This window comes from Mustela putorius, unplaced genomic scaffold (genome assembly GCF_011764305.1).
Source record: "Mustela putorius furo isolate JIRA1106 unplaced genomic scaffold, ASM1176430v1.1 tig00003988_pilon_pilon_pilon, whole genome shotgun sequence".
Classification (NCBI taxonomy): Eukaryota; Metazoa; Chordata; class Mammalia; order Carnivora; family Mustelidae; genus Mustela; species Mustela putorius.
Window position 1 is genome coordinate 14704152 of NW_025422127.1, and position 19237 is coordinate 14723388.

Consider the following 19237-nt stretch of genomic DNA (forward strand, 5'->3'; position numbering starts at 1 on the left):
TCAGGTCATGATCTCAGGGTCCTGGATCGAGTCCCGCATCGGGCTCTCTGCTCAGCAGGGAGCCTGCTTCCTCCTCTCTCTCTCTGCCTGCCTCTCTGCCTACTTGTGATTTCTCTCTGTCAAATAAATAAATAAAAATCTAAAAAAAAAAAAAAAAATCAACTACTTTTCAATAAAAATGTAATTTAAAAGATTCTGGTTTCTATAACTTCTTGTTAAAACCACATTTATAACTTTGTTAATGACTCGGTTTACTTACTTGTTCCATGGTCTCTGTAGTTTTGTACAATTATTAAGGTTTTTTACTCTGAAATTTTATGATTTAATAACCATTTTGTTTGATGCCTAGCATCAAAACAGTAACTAATAAAAAGTCAGTTCCTTAAGTGTTAACACAAAAGGAAGAACCATCCGTTATATATGTCCCTCTAAAGCCCAAGACTGATCCTTCTGGGTATTTGGGGTTGAATTTATTAGTGAAAAAACTGTAATCTGGGGGCGCCTGGGTGGCTCAGTGGGTTAAGCCTTTGCCTTCAGCTCAGGTCATGATCTCAGGGTTCTGGGATCAGCCCCGCATTGGGCTCTCTGCTCTGCAGGGAGCCTGCTTCCTCCTCTCTCTCTCTCTGCCTGCCTCTCTGCATACTTGTGATCTCTGTCTGTAAAATAAATAAATAAATAAAATCTTTATATATAACAAAAAAAGAGTCCCATGTTTTACCAAATGAACCGGTCTCCAAAAGGTCTTTTTTTTGTTGTTAAGATTTTATTTATGTCTTTGACAGAGAGAGATCACAAGTAGGCAGAGAGGCAGGCAGAGAGAGAGAGAGGAGGAAGCAGGCTCCCTGCTGAGCAGAGAGCCCAACGCTGGGCTGGATTCAGGACCCTGGGATCATGACCTGAGCCGAAGGCAGAGGCTTTTTCCCACTGAGCCACCCAGGTGCCCCCAAAAGGTCTTTTTTTAAGCCTCTACATAGCTTTATGGGTCTCAGCTGTGAAGGAGTCCACTCCTGGACTGACCTGTAGCTTAGTTCCCAGTTAGTCCTACAAAAAAGCAAGTGTGAACATAACAAAGACCTCTGGAGCACTCACTTCCTTGATTACCTGAGTCTAAGGTGACATCACAGTCTTTCAACTGTTACCGTGTTTGGAGTAGCTCTCAGTTTGCAAATGACATAATTTACTTATAAGCTACCAGATGATAATATTCACACCCTAAGTGGAACCTAAGTGTATGGAGTAAGATTGTTACTAAGAAACCCACTGCCCTTGCCGTAGCAGCTTTCTGGGAACTGGCCCGTCAAATAGCAGTGATCACCGCTTTTGTTTGCAGATCTTTTTGGTATCTCCTCTTTGCTTCTTGGACTGCATGGCTTCTTTTTGAAAACTGAGCCAGCCACGCCTTTTTTTTTTTTTTTTTTTAAACTAAATGTGTTGTATTGACACATGAACAGACTGACCAATGGCACAGAAAATGAAGTGGAGAAATAGGCCCAATTAAATACTGGAATTTAGGTTATTGTCATAGAGTCAAGTTGGTCTGCTAAATATGTATTTGTTTTAGTTAAATAATTATTTATTATAAAATCTTGTGCTTGAAAAATTAGCTCATTTACCTCCACCTGCTGACATCTATGCCAGAATACCTTTTTTTTTTTTTTTTAAGATTTTATTTATTTATTTGACAGACAAAGATCACAAGCAGGCAGAGAGAAGAGGAAGCAGGCTCTATGCTGAGCAGAGAACCCAACGATGTGGGGCTCAATCCCAGGACTCTGGGATCATAACCTGAGCTGAAGGCAGAGGCTTTAACACACTGAGCCACCCAGGCACCCCCTATGCCAGAATATCTTTTAGATAATTGCAGAGTCACATGTAGTTGTAAGAAATCATACAGAGAGATCCTTTTATATGCAGTTTCCCCAAGTACTCCATTCCGACATAGCTAGACCACAGTTTTTGCATCCTAGCAAACTCTGAATAGGACCACAAGGTTTCTGATGGGCCTTGTGTTGGTTTTGTGCCCTGCCCCCCCCTTTTGCTTCATGATTGTCCTACCCACTAAGCATCTTGGTATTTAACCATATCAGTGCTAATTTTAAATTTGTACAATCTTGATATTGCTATGTTGACTGTTCTTTGCCTTGACATTTAGAAAGAGATAATAAAAGTTAAATGGAGGAATCTAAAATCTGAGTAATGTAGTATTATAGTATTGTCATGCAGATTTCTATAAAATTTCATTGGGCCCCAAGCTCCATAATCAGTAAGGATTGAGCTGGTCTGTCTCAAGTTGTTTTACTTAAACTAGAGTGATTCTTCATTTCAGCCCTACGACTTGCATCACTCCCTAGGCCAGGCCAGCACCTGATAAGCTTCTGCAGAAAATAGCTATGTTCTCTATGTGCCAAAAGCTGTGTTCTCTTTCTTGCTTTGTGTCAAAGCAATGAATTCCTTTCCCCCCAAAACGACCTCATAAAATTCCTCTTTCTCTGCATGTTCTTTGCTCAAATCCTCTATAATGTTTTTGGGATTCTGTATTTCGCCTCTGCTTAGTCTGGGCATAACCCTCTGGAATTCATCCTGCACCTTCTCCTTGTGGGTCATACCTGGCCTTTCAGCTTTACCTCCTGAGCACTGGCGTCTTAGGATGCTACCGTGTCCTCGCCTGTTCTCCCTACTTTGTCAATCTCTGTCCCAGCTCCTCTGTCTGCTGGGTTTGCTCACTCCTTGTCTGATTCTCTTCTGCTTATCCCACAATTTCAGTATCCCCAGGACTCTGTGACCCACATGATCCTCCCTAGGTGATATCGTGCTTTTCTATCATGCCAACAATGTTATGGGATTTCTTTTCCTAGAGGTCTCAAAAAGCAGGAGTAATCTCCCTTGAGAACAGTATGGAATTTTTAAAAAGAAACTTTTATTATTTTTAAAAATTATTTATTTTATAAAGTACTCTCTACACCCAATATGGGGCTTGAACTCACAACCCTGAGATCAAGAGTTGCATGCCAGGCACCCCGCCAGGCACCCCAAGAACAGTATAAAATTTAAGGGAAAAGTTAGTTGAAAGCAAAACTTTCCACGTAGTAAGCCAAGGTTGCACTGGGTTGGGAAAATGTATAGCAAAGGGTGACTGAACTCAGATGAGAAAAATAAATCAGAGATTTATTTATTTATTTTTAAATATATATATATATATTTTTTTTTTTGGACAGGGATCACAAGTAGGTAGAGAGGCAGGCAGACAGAGAGGGGGAAGCAGGCTCCCCTCCCCAGGCACCCCTCAGAGACTGATTTAAAGTTCCCAAGTTCACTTTCTAATAATCTAAAGAAAAACTGAGAGCATGAAATGTCCCCTAAAAAGATCTGGGATGATGGAATGCAAGGTGTTCCCATGCATATCTCTCACTGACCTGCACTGACAGCCCTCTTTTGAGGGTAGGATGTCAGGCTGAAGAGCAGAATCTTTGTCAAGGTAGAAGAATTTTTTTAGAACTCAAGGGAATAAAAAAGTTTAGGAAGACTTAAGCATTTCACTTTCTCCAAGAGTGGTTCCTTATACCCAACACACACCCTGACCACCCTCCACTACCATCACATACACACCGGGTATTTGGTGAATATATGAAGGGCGAGAAGAACAAAAGAAAAAAAAAACCATCACGTGACTAGTTGCGCTGTCCTTGACCCAAATCACTAGATGGGTTTTAGCTCCTCTCTTCATAGCTTTACCCAATGAGAATGTTCTATTTCAATTGGTTCTTGGAAACTGACTTTATTATTTTTTTTATGGTGAAAAGATTTATATTTAGAATTAGCCAGATGGACTCAGTTTAGATGATCCCAATTTTGTTGGCAACATCCAAAGCATCCTAGTCAGGAGCCAGCTGAATGGAACATATGCCTTCTTCTCTCCATTGGGCCTGATCAGGGTGTTGACCTTGGCCACAACAATGTCATAGAGCTCCTTCACAGCCTGTTTGATCTTGTGCTTTTTGGCTGCAACATCCACAATGAACGCAAGTGTGCTGTTGTCTTCTATTTCTTCATGGCTGACTCGGTGGTCAGGGGGATCCTGATGATGGCAGACTGCTCAAGCTTGCTTCTCCTGGGAGTGCTCTGTTGAAGATATTTGGGCTACCTTCAGAGACGTCTTGGGCCGTCATAGGTAAGTGATGTGCAGATCTTTTCTCTGTGACTGTGGGCACCTTTCAGCACCCCTGTCCTGGCCTTGCTTTAGCTTTGGCTTTGGGAGGGGCAGGGGCTTCCTGGTCACCTCTGGTGCCATCTTCATGAAAGGGCTGGTTCTTGTGAACTGATTTTAAATCTGACTCCCAAACTCAACACCTTAGCATTGACCATGGAAGGTGGTAGGAGCCTCCCCCGCCACCAAGAGGGGCCGAAATCCTTCTTGTCCTCACCCTAACCCCTTCCTGCTCCTGATGAGCCATATTCACGGGGTTTGCTGCCTGCAGAGGGCGTTGAGAGTGGATGAGCAGCGTTGCTCTTAAATTTTCCCTCTCCAGAGCCAAGTTAAATTCCGGAGAACCACATACAGTGAGGATTTTTGTTTTCTTTCTTCCATCTCCAGTCCGGGTGGCGGCAGAGCTCAAAGGGTAGTCTGTTCTGGGGAAAAGACGGCGTCTGCCTCTCTCCCAAACTAGCCCTGATCAAATCCCAAGCAGCCGGTCCTTAGATAACACAGCTGAGAAACCTGAAACCAACAGCCTGGACTCCCATCGGTGCCCAGCATCACCGTCTGGAAACGGAGACATGCTGCTGAGATGCCACAGTGATTGAGTGTTAAGTAGCATGGCTGGGGTTCTCTCACCAGAGTTTATAGCCTGGACCTCTGAACTTAGACAAAGAAGGTTTTCAGAAAGTCTGTCTGGGGCTGGAGCCCTGGAGCTGTTTTGTGGCACTCTGCACACGTACTAGCCGTTAGGATCATTGTTCTTCCCTAGCAAAGCCATTCGGTACGTTCATCCAGCCTGCTGTCCACTGGCCTGGGTTGCCTGCCACTTTCCCAGCAGGTGAGGGGATTTGATTGTGTTTGTGGCAAGGAGAGGAACGTCCCTATTTCCACTGTTGCTTTAATAGAGGAAGACATCCTTCAATGAGGGGGTTGAAGAGGAGGCAGAGCCTCCTGGGATAAGGAGTAAGAACACTTCCCCTTATGACAGAGTGTTTACAGAGTGACTTCTGGGCTGGAAGCTCTAGAAGGAGTACAGCTTGTAGCGTGTAGAACGGATGTGGTCCTTGACAAGCCCTGTTAGTGACTGGAGAAGCTGGGAAGTGGTAGATGTGTATGCAAGAGTTTCTTCAGGATGAAAGAATAGAGGTAAGAAATCCAGCTCCCCTCAGGGGCTTGGAGACCCACAGTTTATTCTGAAAATGCTGAGAACACCCTCAGTGCTGCAGAAGGTGGTGCCAGAGAGCTAAGTCAGCTGCCTCTGAGTCTACCCTCTGGACAGTGTGGGTCCACCTTGTGTGTATGCGTACTTGTGGGGACCAAGCCTGTGGGGTGTGTTGTCCTGGGAGAAGAGAAGAAAGCACCTAGGGTTCACTCAGAGGTACGTGGGTCATGGGTTTCAAGCCATGGCAAGTCACATAGCTCTCAGACATCAAACACTGCCAGGACGTGGGTGTGGGGAAGAAGCTTCTTGGGGCTGAGGGTCACCATGCTTTAGCTTTAGCTCCAAAGCCCCCTCACCATTACCTGCAGTAGCAGATCGCAGCATGTAGACAAGAGAGAATGTCTTTCGACAGAAGGGTGAGAGCATGTCTTTCTCATGAGGTTTAGTGGTCAGAGAAAAGGGAAGTAGAGCTCCAGGGAAGGCTCTTTTCGCCTCTGTTTCAGCACCAACTAATGAGCAATGGAGAGTGCTGCTCACCCTTTCTCCTTGTGGGTTTCCCAGCAACAAAGCAAATCTGAGTGGAGGGGAATAATTGCTGTTACTCAGCCGAAAAGCCTGAACAAGTCAAAGTTAATTTTTTGACTTAGATAATTGTTTGTTGACTTGCTGGGGAATCCCTTTCCTTGGGGAAGGAAGGCAGGAAGAGGGGTTGTGATAATTTGGAGGTATTCACACTGCAGACTGGAAAGAGAAGCAAGACCCAGCAATAGATGCCAAGTTTAAGCTTCGAAGCATATAGTTCCAGTCTGGGTCATACCTTGCATTTGCTGAAGATCGAATCAACAACTCCATTTGCTTGGGAGGAAGATGAAGCCATAAGCTCTCAGTCTGTGAACTGCCTGGGAACCTTTCCTGAAAGCTAAAGAGCTTTGTTCTGACCCATAACATCTCTGCCCTCTGTTCGTCTTTCCTTTGACTCTTCTCTAGACACGATATTTTTTCAAAAAATCTTTTGTTGATTTGAGAGAGAGTGAGAGAGGGAAAGCAGAGAGGAAGAATGAGAGAGAGAAGAAGACTCCCCGCTGAGCAGGGAGCCTGCCCTGGGGCTTGATTCCAGGACCTGGAGATCATGAACTGAGTTGAAGGTAGATGCTTAACTGACTGAGCCATAGAGAGGGGAAAAAGCGACCTCGTCTGTGAAGAGTGGAGCAGCAGCACTGAAGAGGGTGGGGAGTAGCAGGAGGAGAAGTATTATCATGTGGCTCCGTGAGTTATGGATGTGTGAGAGTGAGCTCAGAGTTTCCAGGGTGAATATATTTCTCCAGGGAAACTTCCAGGGAAATATGTGCAAAGGGGAGTAGGGGGGGGAGGCATTGGATCTGAAGTTAGAAAGCCTGAGTGTGAGTGTCATCTAAGATACAAGTCACCTATATCACCTTGAACCAGTTATTTAACATCTCCTTATCTGTAAAATGGAACTAGTGAATCTATAGCTGTGGATGTGATACATGAGCTGAAAGAGATAAAACAAATAAATGCTAGCCATGATGGCCATGGCACTGGGAGATAGGTTCATGACTATCCTTTCCTCTCTTAGGAATTGTCTCAAAATAAAGGAACTCGGCCCTCTGCATTGTCATAGTCTAAGACATTGAATTAGCAATGGCCCAGAAACCCTCACTGAACTATTATCAGAATTTGTACTAACCAAGATATATGTCCATGAAATACTTTGAAGAGCAGAGAAATTCCTGAAGTAAAAGACAAGAGCGAGGGTCTATATGGGCAGAGGGCAATATGGAAGTTCAGGCCAGAGGAGTTGTTTGGGTCCAATGGAAAGAGAAACAGAGGCTAAAGTTGTGGTTCTAGTTCTGATTCCATCACTGCACTGGTTATCTGATCTTGGCACAGATCACCTTGAAGAAACTGAGGTTTGCACAGTTCATCTGTCAATAGAGGAGAGTATCTTTCCTACTATTCTCATGTGGTCATGAGAAAGAAAACACATATGATGAATATGTAAGTTCAAGGTGCCATATTATAGTGTAAGTGTCAGGTTTGAGGAAATGGGAAGGGGAGACTCTGGGATCACGGCAGTTACATAGTAAAGGCTGCCATCCCTATGACTAGAATCCATATGGCTCTGGACACAAGAGTTCTGCTACCACACCTACTGGTCACTGTACACATTTCCCTTTTGAATTCTCTACAAACCAGAATTTCCTGGTCCCTGTGCTAGCCTCGGCCCATTTTAGAAAGCTTCGACTGACCTCTCTCACAAAGCCTCTGCAATTTAGGAGAAGAGATTTTGTGGTTTGACCTGATGCTGACATCCTAGCCAAGCCAAAGACCAGAGCCCATGCCATCCAAATTACAGGTGACATGATGGAAATGCTCTTTCTTTTCAGGTGTGAATTGTGCAACATGACCCTATGCCATTGTGGACAGGGGCCAGCACTAAAGTGGGAGAGTGAAAAGACAGTGAAAATCATCAGAAGAACCAGTGAGTATCCAGAAAAATTGACACGACAATGAACAGATATATTGTGCCACTAAAATTATACCTTAACCTATATACTTAGCTTTGGACCTGAGGGAGAAGGACAGCTAGCTCCCATTGATTGAAAAAAAGAATTTGGGTCTCAAAGTCTGGATGCTGCTGCCTTGCTGTGATATTAGGAGTCAAAAGGGGATTTGGAACAAGCTGTCTGAAAGCAGCATCTGGATGGGAGGGAAATCTCAGTGCTGAGGAGACAGAAGAGGAAGAGCCACAAGGGTTTCCTGGCCTCCTTATCCTTGTCATCCATGCACCCTCTCACCATAAGTAGAGAAAGAAAAGATTTTTAAAAAAATTTATTTATTAACTTTTTAAAAAGTAAGTGCTACATCCAATATGGGGCTTGTACCCATGACCCCAAAAATCAAGAGTCACATGCTCTTCCAACTAACCCAGGCTGGCATCCCAGAAATGAGCTGTTTAAGGTATAAGAACACAGAATGGGAAGAGAAGGGCAAAGAAATGAGATGTGCAGAGTGATCTCTTTCCCTTTCTGAATTTCTTTGGAATTTACTATTAGGACCAGAGACTTAGTCTTTATGTTTTCAGATCTCTTTCTGTGGAATGTCATTCCTCCTCAACTAAATGGCATGCCCTTTGTTTTATCTCGCTCCCAGTTCCCACATAGTGGATACTTCAAGGGTTTGGTTGATAGAAGTGGTTACATGTGTCTTCTCAGGAGGAACTATCTTTTTAATCAATTAAATTTAATTTTTTATTAATTATTTTTTAAAGATGTATTTATTTATTTGATAGAGATCACACGTAGGCGGAGAGGCAGGCAGAGAGAGAAGGAGGGAAGTAGGCTCCCTGCTGAGCAGAAAGCCCGATGCGGGGCGTGATCCCAGGACTCTGGGATCACGACATGAGCTGAAGGCAGAGGCTTAACCCACTGAGCCACCCAAACGCCCCTTTTTTATTAATTATTTTTATTACCATATAATGTATTATTTGCCCCAGGGGTACAGGTCTGTGAATCTTCAGGCTTACACATTTCATAGCATTCACCATAGCACATACCCTCTCCAATGTCCATAACCCAACTACCCTCTCCACATCCTCCCTCGCCCCAGCAACCCTCAGTTTGTTTTGTGAGATTAAGAGTCTCTTATGGTTTGTCTCCCTCCTGATCCCATCTTGTTTCATTTTTTCCTTCCCTGCCCCCATAACCCCCTACTCTGCCTCTCAAATTCCTCATATAAGGGAGATCATATGATAATTGTCTTTCTCTGATTGACTTATTTTGCTCAATATACTACCTTCTAGTTCCATCCACGTTGGTGCAATTGGCAAGATTTCATTTCTTTTGATGACTGCATAGTATTCCATTATATATATGTGTGTATGTGTGTATATATATACACATATATATATCACATCTTCTTTATCCATTCATCTGTTGATGGACATCTAGGTTCTTTCCATAGTTTGGCTGCTGTGGACATTGCTGCTATAAACATTTGGGTGCAGGTGCCCCTTCGGATCATTACACTTGTATCTTTAGGGTAAATACCCAGTAGTGCAACTGCTGGGTTGTAGGGTAGCTCTATTTTCAACTTTTTGAGGAAAGGAGGAACTATCTTGGGGACAGGATTGTAGTAGGGGCTGCTACATGTTTCCATGACAAAGTACCTGAGAGTGACTCAGGCTAACAGTCAATCTGGTTGCTCCCAATGAGAGACAGAGAGAGATAGAGAGAGAGAGAGAGACTCTCTACTTACAGAGACCAGGCTCGCCTGGCACCTTTCTCAACCAAGCTTGTCCATGCGGACTGCTCTTGCCTCTCAGCCTCTTGGTCAGAAGAGCATGGGAAATGTACACGTCTCTGGTTTGGAAATTTGCAGAGATATTTCCTTGGGGCTATTAGACAATTGCTCTTTAGATCTAACTTTTGTTAAAAAACTACACCGGAAGTTCTGGCAGCTGTTTGCTCCAAGCGATATCTTCATCCTCAAACATTACTCAGTGCTAAAAGGGACATTGTGCCACCTCTTGAAGAAGCAAAGTTCCCATTTTCCAAGCCTCGCGGTGAGGCTGGGGAGTCTGTATACATCCGCGGGTGGGGCAGGTTATCAGTTCTACAGGAACTCCAACCAGGATAGGGTTGTGCAAGAGGTGGTTGGTCCAAAAAAACTTCATAGAACCTAAAACGGACCTTGAAGCAAGGGTCAAATCTGACTAACCAAAAAAAAAAAAAAAAAAAAAGATAATGTATTGTGTGCAGTAAATGACTTCATTTTAGCAGGTTTCATATGCTCACATGAAGTTGGAAAAGGTTTTGGAAAACCTTGACTTCCAGATTTACAGTTTGCATTTTAATCAGTAAGCACTAGGAAGTCATTAAATATTTGTGAGCAAGTGTATGAATGGGTCAAAGAATTGGTACGGGAGACAATGGTGGGGGTGGGGTGGTAGCTGGGAAAAGTTACAATAGTCCCTACAGATTATTGGACTACGAAGTATCCAACTAAGCTTGTAGCAGAGAATGGGAGGCACAGCACTCAATTCTCCGAACTTCTGTCTTGGAACACTGCATGTTGCTGACTTGATTTAAAAATATGTGGGAATGCCTCTCTGATCCTTGCTTGCTTCATTTCTCCTTCATTTCCCCAGGAAAGTGGAAGGAAAACTTCCCTATTACCTGTTGATTGTCCTCAGGCAACTCACTGGGCTCCACTGGACCTTCATTATCTCATTTAAATCAGATGATCATAATTTTACCTGCCAGAAGGCAGAGCGCTAGAGTACGGAATATCTTGATGATCTTTTCAACTCTTTGAGTACCTTTCTTGTGTGTGTGTGTGTGTTTTAAACATTTATTTATTTAAGTGATCTCTGCATCCAGCCTGGGGCTCCAATTCACCACTGGGAGATCAAGAGTCGCTCCATCTTTCAACTGAGGCAGCCAGGCACCCCTCTTTTCCATTTTTAATTCTTCAGAACTCTCCAACATCTGCTTTCCCTCAATAGCTATTTCATCCCAGTCTGGGAAAAACCACTTGGGGTTCGATCTGGGGTGTGTATAACTTCCCCAGATTTTCCGGTTCAACGTGGTGGTTGAAGCCGGGGATGCAAAGGTCTTCAAATCCAACCCGGACGAGGAATCTGTGGCTGAGTGAAGCGGTCATTGCCTCCCAACTAACACCATGTCTACTCTTATTATTAAAGTAGGAAGGAGGGCCGTCCCTGGCCCCGAGAGGTCCTGAAGTCAAAGCCTCAGGCTTCGGTCACCCCCCTCCGCCCCCCAGCTTTTCCCCAGAGTGACCGCACCCCAACTCCCCACTCTGCGCCCCTCTTCAACCCAGCTTCTATTTCACTTCTGCCTGAGGCACCACGCCGCTAAGTGCTTGGGGGGTACCTCAGTTTCCCTCAGTCACACAAATTTCGGATCAGAACTCGCCCCTTCGGGGCGCCTGGGTGGCTCAGTGGGTTAAGCCGCTGCCTTCGGCTCAGGTCATGATCTCAGGGTCCTGGGATCGAGTCCCGCATTGGGCTCTCTGCTCAGCGGGGAGCCTGCTTCCCTCTCTCTCTCTTTCTCTGGCTGCCTCTCTGTCTACTTGTGATTTCTCTCTGTCAAATTAATAAATAAGGTCTTTAAAAAAAAAAAAAAGAACTCGCCCCCTCCAACACCCCAACTGTCCGAGTCAATGAAGGCGCCAATCTCTGGCCGCATCTTTTGCTGCCCCAAGGAGGCCAAAAGGGGTTCTTCCCCGAGGTTTCTCAGGGGCGGAGCCCACCTGGGCCCCGGGGGCGGGGCCGGGGCGGGGGCGGGACAGGTGGGTGTGCGGTCGCGCAAAGGGCTGGGCCAAGGATTCTGAGCGGGAGGCGGAGGAGGAGAGGCGGGCGGGCGCGCACCTAGGGAAGCCTCCCTGTGTGCAGTGTGAGAGCGAGCGGGCGAGCGGGCGAGGAGGCGGGCGGGCGGCGGCGAGCCTGCGACGAGGAGAGGCGTGGAGAGGAGAGCCGGGCGCCGAGGACTCTCGGGGGAGGAGGCGCCGGGTCTGCTCGCGGACAGAGACCTGCGAGGCGGCGGCGCGACGCGCCCGCGCCGCGGGAGGGACCCCTCGTGCGCCGAGCATGAGCCGGCGGCCGGCTGGAGAGCGGCGGGGGGAGACGGCCTCGGCGCAGCCCTGAGACCCTGGGCTGGGGCTGGGCCACCGCGCGCCCGGGGCGCTGGGCCCGACAGGGGGGCGAGGGCTGGGTGCCGAGCGTCCAGCGCTGGCGGCGGCAGCCGGGGCGCCAAGCCATGGGGAGCCCCCGGACCGCGCTGCTCCTGCTGCTCCTGCGCCCGGTCAAGCTGCTGAGGAGGCGCTTCCGGCTGCTGCTGGCGCTCGCCCTGGTGTCCGTGGGGCTCTGGACTCTTTATCTGGAACTGGTGGCGTCGGCCCAGGTCGGCGGAAACCCCCTGAACCGGAGTAAGTGAGCGCTGGGGGCACGGGGAGGGCGCGGAGGTGGGAGGAGGCAGGACCGGTGGCTCCCGGGTTGCGGAGACCCGCCTCATCCTCAGACCCGATTTCCAACTCCTTTTCGTCTCCAGGTGCCCGGCGCCGCCCCTCTTCCTACTCCGGGAAGAGAAGGGGGGCGTGGGGGCCGGTCGCCGAGTTCCGAAACCGCCTGCCCGCGGGGCCGTGTGGGGCCGGGGCATCCTCGGGGCTGCTGGCTTCTCCCCTCGGAGGATCGCGTGGAGAGAGGCTACCACCCGCGGAAATGCGGGCGGAGACGCGGGGCACCTCCCGCACGCTAGACTTGCAGCCCCCGCCCCCCAGCAAGGGAAACGCGCAGTCCAGGCGTGGGCTGGGGGTTCTGTGCCCAGGGTGCTCTCGGCCGTGTGCCCCCCGAGGAGGCGCGCTCCGGTCAGCGCGGCCCAAACTTTTCTCTGTGGCTCGCTCCGTTTCCTCTCCCGCTGCGCTTTCTGCGGTTCTTTATTTTAACCATTCCTCCGAGAGTCCCCACACCTCCCCCTTCCTCTGCGCCACTACCTCCCACCCGGTCCCTTCCTCTTCCTCACTGAGCCGGGCCCCTCTCCTAGTCCTGACCACCCCTCCAGCTAGTTATCCTAAGCTCCTTTTGGAACTCTTCGGAACGTACTGAATTCACCAGACCCTGGGCATGGAGACAATGGACGGCACAGTGCACCAGGCAGTGGCTACATCCCTACTTCTTTTAACGTAGCCAGAGCCACTTACTTTTTCTGTGCCTCAGTTTCCTGCTAGGAACATGGGAGGGAACGGTCTCTTTCTCGTTTTCCTTCAACAGCTATTGCTGTCCGACGTCATTTTCAGTTTACTGTTGATGGAGCTAACAAAGTAAAATTTCAAGAGTGTCAGGGACTGTAAAAGGTCAACAATAGCAGGAAAAAGTGGAGAAGCTCCCAGAGAGGAGGTTCCCTGCGCAAACCTAACGAGTGGAGGTTCATAACTGGAGCACATTGTCTCCCATGCCTTCACTTCCCCCTTTGAGGAAATTCTGAAGGTATATGCGGTGATGAAATTGCTGGTGAGAAGATGCTTTGACATGTCCTCCTGTCAACTGCTCTGCCCAGAGTTGGGTGTGGTGCTTGTCTCCTCCTGTGGCCAAAGGGAGGGAATTACTAGGGCCAGTAATTTTGCTGGTTCAGGGTAGAGACATATACTTATGGCAGAACCTCTCTGTTGAAGTAATTCTGGCTGTAAGTAGGGAGAGTGGGGTGCCAGCCCTGGTTCTGCCACTAACGAGTTGGGGGAGCAAAGGCAAAATGGCAGCTTCTCAGGTGGAAGGAGGAAGTTGGACTGAATGATCTCTAAGGTCCCTCTGAGTCTGGATGCTTAGGTTGTGTGATTTCACCTCTTGGGCTTTTCCGGGGCCAGAGAGCTCGAGGAGGGCTTTGCTTAGCCACAGCTCCACAGCTCCAAATAGGAGAGTTCTTCCTTATGGTGACCAAAACTCGCCTTCCCATAGCTAGTTCTTCCCTCCCCTGAGCCTTGAAAGACAATGCTCTTCCATACTGTGGCCGCTCAGCCCCTTGGAGTGTGTGCAGGTGGGAGCTCCCTTCTCTCCTCTTTGGGACACCCCTTCTCAAGGTGGCCACCATTTTGTTAATGTGGTAGCCAGTGGGATCCTCTGCATAGATTAAAAACAGAGGAAAGCAGTTGCTTTGTGATCCTGAAATTAGTGATGTTTCTTCTTCCTCCCACCCGCACCCCAACACACTTGCCCTTTACCTCAAGTGTGCTTTTTCCTCAGAGACCAGAACCAGTTTGCCATCATCATAATCTCACACTCTGGCTCCTACCCTGACTCCTGTTGGCTGTCTCATCCTTAGCTATCAATTTGTGGGGCTATTTGATTTCCCTTCTAGATGAATCTTAACTCTGACTGGGTTTCCATATTCTGTCTTTTTCCAAACTGACCCTTCTCCAGAAAGATGTTCCCAGCTTCCAATTCCAGCAATGTCTTTGTTTGTCTAATCATCATTTTTAATGAGAGCCCAGGCCTGGATGCTGATGGGTCTTTCGTTTGCTTGTCTCAGCCTCCTAAAACCCCGAAACCCATCTGCTCTGCAGGATGACTTTTAGTGCTGGGCTGTATTCTCATTGTATTCTACTCTTGCCTGGATTTCCTTTTGGAATGAGATTTAGACAGTGGCTGTGGTTTCTGGCTCCTTGTCTCCCATCCTTCTTTGTTTTCAAGAAGCTCAGACATCTTTCATCGAAGTCCTCTCCTGTCCTATAGGTCTTACTCCCAGCTCAGAGCTGTTTCTCTGGAGGGAGAGCAGGGGAGGAGGAATTAAAGAATAGAGGTAAGGAAAAGCTTCCTGGTATTCCCTCCTTTACACCCCGACGTACCAAGAGCAACCAGGCAATAGAACTTTCCCTCCCAGGACTGTTCCTGTGGCCTTGACCACAAGCAGCCAGAGTCCCAGTTTGGCTCTGCTTCCCAGCAAGCCACCCTGCCTCCTCTCCCTAGTAGTCCCTGCCAACTCACTCTACCATCAGCCTTCCTGTCATCTGTAAGGCCGGCCTCCTTTACCAAGAACCTTTCATTTGCCTGTCCCTGTATGATGGGTACATTGATCTGACGCTGTAAGAAGTGTATGGAGACATGGCAGTCCCAAACTCCAGGGTGGTAAAGTAATGACAGGGGGAGCAAACTTCCTGCTTCATCTCCATGGAATAACCCAATAGTTTAAGATATGGATGATGTGTAGTTTGGGTTCTGTATGTAGAAGGAGATACAACCACAACTGAGTAACCTCAGAGAAAAACAACCCAAATCTTTAACAGATAGAAAATGGGTCCCTTGGACAAAAGAATCAGAACTGTTCACTCACTCACTTAAACAAATATTTATTGAGCACATACTTTGAGCAAAGCCTTGTGCTAGGTCACATCGATATAATGGTGAGCAGATTATGTTGTTTGCCCCTCTCTGGGAGGGGAGTGGAGGTACGTGTATAAAAATAACTGTAATATGGAACAGTCATTAAGTTTTACAACTGGGGACACTAGGTGTTGCTGTGACACTCCTGGAAATGGGATACGGCTCTTGCAACTAATATTTGATGCAAATGGTGACATTTCAGGAGAGATTGAGAAGTTGGTAAGATTTTAATGGATTTGGAAAGAGAAGGCTATTCCAGGCAGAAGGCAGTATAAACAAAGACCAGGGAAAAGTTAGTGTTTGGGAATGTTGAGCATCTGGGTTTGATGAAGCAGAGAAGGAGGGAGGTGATAGGATGGCGCTATATTATGAAAGACTTTGAAAGCAACCTTCAAGACTGACATTTATTCAGTAGATAAGAGAAGGCAATTTGGGAATAGGGTAGGTAACCTTGTAGAATGGAGCCAGCCAGGATCAAGCAGTTTTGCGATACTTTGGCCTGGAGGATGCCTAAATAGGGCTCTGAAGGTCCCTTGCTGTGGCTGGCACAAGCCCTTTAGCTGCTGAGTCATGAAGCTTTCCTGGGGACAGGTCAGGGTGGTCAGGGGCATTCCGAGGGCTTAGGGCAGTCACTCTATGCCAGCATGTTCAGAAGTCTTTCGGTAGTTGAATAACTAGTACAGCCATACTGAAGTGTACCCGCTGAGAAGCACCCTGGGAACAGACTATTATTGGAAGTTAAAGACTCTCCATCCTGGCAGGTTTTAACAAGTTATACCCATTTGTTCAGATTGGATTAGCTAAATCCTGCCCGAGGCCAGAGGTCTGGACCAAAATGGTTTCTAGGTTCTTTGCTCTATAATTGACCTGCTGCTGGGACCAACTTGGTGCTGGAGCCAAGAGATTGCGTTCGGGCCCAGAGCCAGGACAGAATGATAGCATGCAGCGGCCCCTTTCTAGATCTCGCAAGGCTGGTTCCAGCGTGTCCGTCTTTCTCAGTGTCAGGTTTACACGCTGAACCCTAGAGTGTCCTCAGGCTCAGGAATGAATTGACTTTTGCTGCATTACATTTGTAACACACCTTCCCGGTTGGCCCCTGTAACTTTCGATGGACTCCTTAGTGGGCGGAGGGGGGCATACCCACTGAAGGCAGCCAGGCACCTCACCTCCTGGGGTCACCACGTCACGCTGGTTTGGAAAGGATACAGACCCTCCCTAGCAGAGGTAGGAGTCTGAGCCACAGGCAGAGAGAGAGGGAGAGCAAGTCAGACAGATGTGTGGGCAGAGTGGGGCTGGTGTGGCTTACGGCCGACCCTCAGAGCAGATGTGAGTGTTGGAGAGGAGCACACCTCCTTCTGTGCTCCATGTGGGTAGGGACCATGTCTCCTCTCCCCCTCCTTCCCGTGGAGCCTTGGTTCCTGTGTCCTACTTAACGCCCCTTTTTCTGCTGCCACCCTGGGCACCTGGCTGCTGTGTGTGTATTCAGATCTGGGCACACACTAGGTGCTTGACTAAATACCTCCTCGTTATGGATGGTAAGCTCTGAATTTCCAAGCACCTGATATTTTCCACTGGCAGATACTTTGTTTATCAGTGACCTATCCAAGAATAGAACCTAGGAATTCTTGTTCCTTGTAGTGTAGCACATATAAACAACAATAGCCTATCCACACGTATGCAAAGAGTAAGAATTAAGCCATCAATGCCTTTTTACATAAGCGTATTTTCTTTGGACCCAGGACCAGCTGGACCCAGAATGCCACGCGTGACAGGGAGTAGGAGACCTTACCCAGACTTGGCATCTCCTTTCCCTGGTCTCTTCTGTTCTCCTTCTGATGTGGCCAGGACAGCTGCAGGAGCACACCTTGCCATCTACCCTGCCCACACCCCCTGGGGGCCCTTGGTCTGGAGTCGAGGACCCTGCTCCTCCACCCCATTCGCCTGCTTAGGGGTGCCTGCTTAGAGAGTTGTTCAGACGCCCTGCCTGGGTAGAACTGCTTCAGAGCACCAGATCTTTCGAAGCAACCACTTTTGTGCTGGTTTTAGGAGCTGCTGGTGCTCGCACTGCAGTAATTTTCCAGGCCATGGAGCCTGCTGGTCCTGCCCTCTAGAACTGAGCTTTATGGAGCAGAGCGGAGCAGCCGCCATAGCGGAGTTTGCTTTGGAAGGGGGCCTAGAGGCTGTTCTTGGAGCCTAGTTCTCTACCAAGTTCCACCGGTCTCAAAATCTACCGTTTTTATTTTCCACGAATACTTGCTTTATATCCAAGGATGGTAAGGTCAGCTCACCAGGCCAGCTCTGTAGTTTGCTTTCAGAGCCCTCTCACCTTGTGATCCACAATTAATAGATTTCTGTGTTACCCGATATTAAAAAAGAAATACTACTGGAGGAGGTGAGAAAAGTTGGGAGGGTGTATATAAGGGGTGTTGGGCTGGATATGTTATATATTCTGAGCAAAGCATGATGGATAGCTCCTTAAATTTTGCAGACTTTTAGGTTCTAACAAGTGCTGCTTTCAGTGTTACAAGTATCCATGAGACAAGCAAAAATGAATATTATTTTTATCCTTGTGATATTTTTGTATGTGATTTATTTTTTATGCTAGTTTTTTAAAAACTACTAACCAACTTTTTTAGAAAGTAAAGCCACAAATTATCCTAAAGGTCCCTGGCTGCGTGTGGGTTTTATTTTGTTTTTTTGTAACTTTTCTTTGAAATATCTTGTGTTCAGAAAAGCGCACATATGAGTGTACCGCTTGAATGATCAGAAACTGAACATACGTGTGTAATGAGCGCCCCAATGAAGAAATGGAACATTGCCAGCACCCAGCAGCCCCCGTTAAATTCCCTTTCAGTCACTACCCTTAGGACAGATACACTTTACCTATTTTTATACTTCTTGTTTAAAATACATGCTTTATTTTAAAGTTGATATTTATCATTATAAAAATAATGCATGTTCATTATACTAGATGACAGCTTCATAGCTGGACCACATTAACCCCTGTAAAATTACATTTTCGTGCTGTGGGTACCCACAAATAACTGATAGAATAGCTTGAGGAGTAGGTAGTGAAGACCCAGGACCTAAAAGCTCTGAGATAGAGCCCTGTGAAATTCTCCATTAGAATTGCTACCAGGGTGGGTGGGGTTGAGAAGCATTGCTTATCATGTGTGTGAGAACTGTCCAAAAAGGCTTCTCTGGTCTTGATTTTAGAAATAGCTGTGCTTCTTTTGAGCAATTTGTTTAAATTTTTATTGGCCATGGTAAATTGTCTAACTACCAGGTTTTTCCCCTTTGTATTGGTTACTAGAAAGCTTTAGAATTCAGTTTTTGGTTCATCTGGAAAAAAATGTAAAAGGCTTTATGATCTGCCTCTTGGTATTAATTTTATGCCTCCCATATCTTTATTCTGCCCCTCCCCCCACAATGACTTCCAGTTTATGTCATCTTACATTCTTTATCGGAGCAAATCAAGGCATAAAAGAAATCAGTAGAAATGCTATGGTATATATAAAAGTATGAAGAAGAAATTAAAAATCACCTATAATCCCACTACTTTGACCTAGGGATTGTTTGAAAGAAAAATAATAAGTATAATAAGCTGTGATCACCAGATGCTGGATTCTGGAATACTTTAAACTAGAATTCTGGAGAAAAAAAAGCCAAAAAATAATATTCCCAGTCTTTTTTTTTTTCTCTTGGTATTTAGTTTATTTAGGTGTCCAAGTCAAATGGCATTCAAAAATAAATTCTCACCTCTTTATGAGGATCATTAAAAACTTAGAATTTACTAGACAGATGTTGGGGCCTGAGCCAGTGTCATTGAGAACAGAGACATAAATACAAGGAAAATTCAATAAAGCTTGGGGAAGCCCATGACCACTGATCAGGTAAGTGAGGGCACTGGTCCAGAAGGCCAGGAACCTCAGGTTGGTCATGTGGATTCCTGCCCTGCCAGGCCAGC

The 19237-nt window shown here is 46.8% G+C and overlaps 1 protein-coding gene across 2 annotated transcripts in view; it reads left to right on the top strand.

Annotated features, from left to right (window-relative positions):
* The first annotated feature begins 11741 nt into the window (after positions 1-11741).
* The window catches only part of B4GALNT3 (beta-1,4-N-acetyl-galactosaminyltransferase 3), a 92592-nt gene continuing 85096 nt past the window's right edge, over positions 11742-19237 (top strand). For both annotated transcript variants that reach the window (XM_004773717.3, XM_004773718.3), the window contains exon 1: positions 11742-12326. In XM_004773717.3, the coding sequence (XP_004773774.2) occupies positions 12158-12326 (169 nt within the window). In that variant the 5' untranslated portion in view covers positions 11742-12157. The remainder of the gene's footprint in view (positions 12327-19237) is intronic.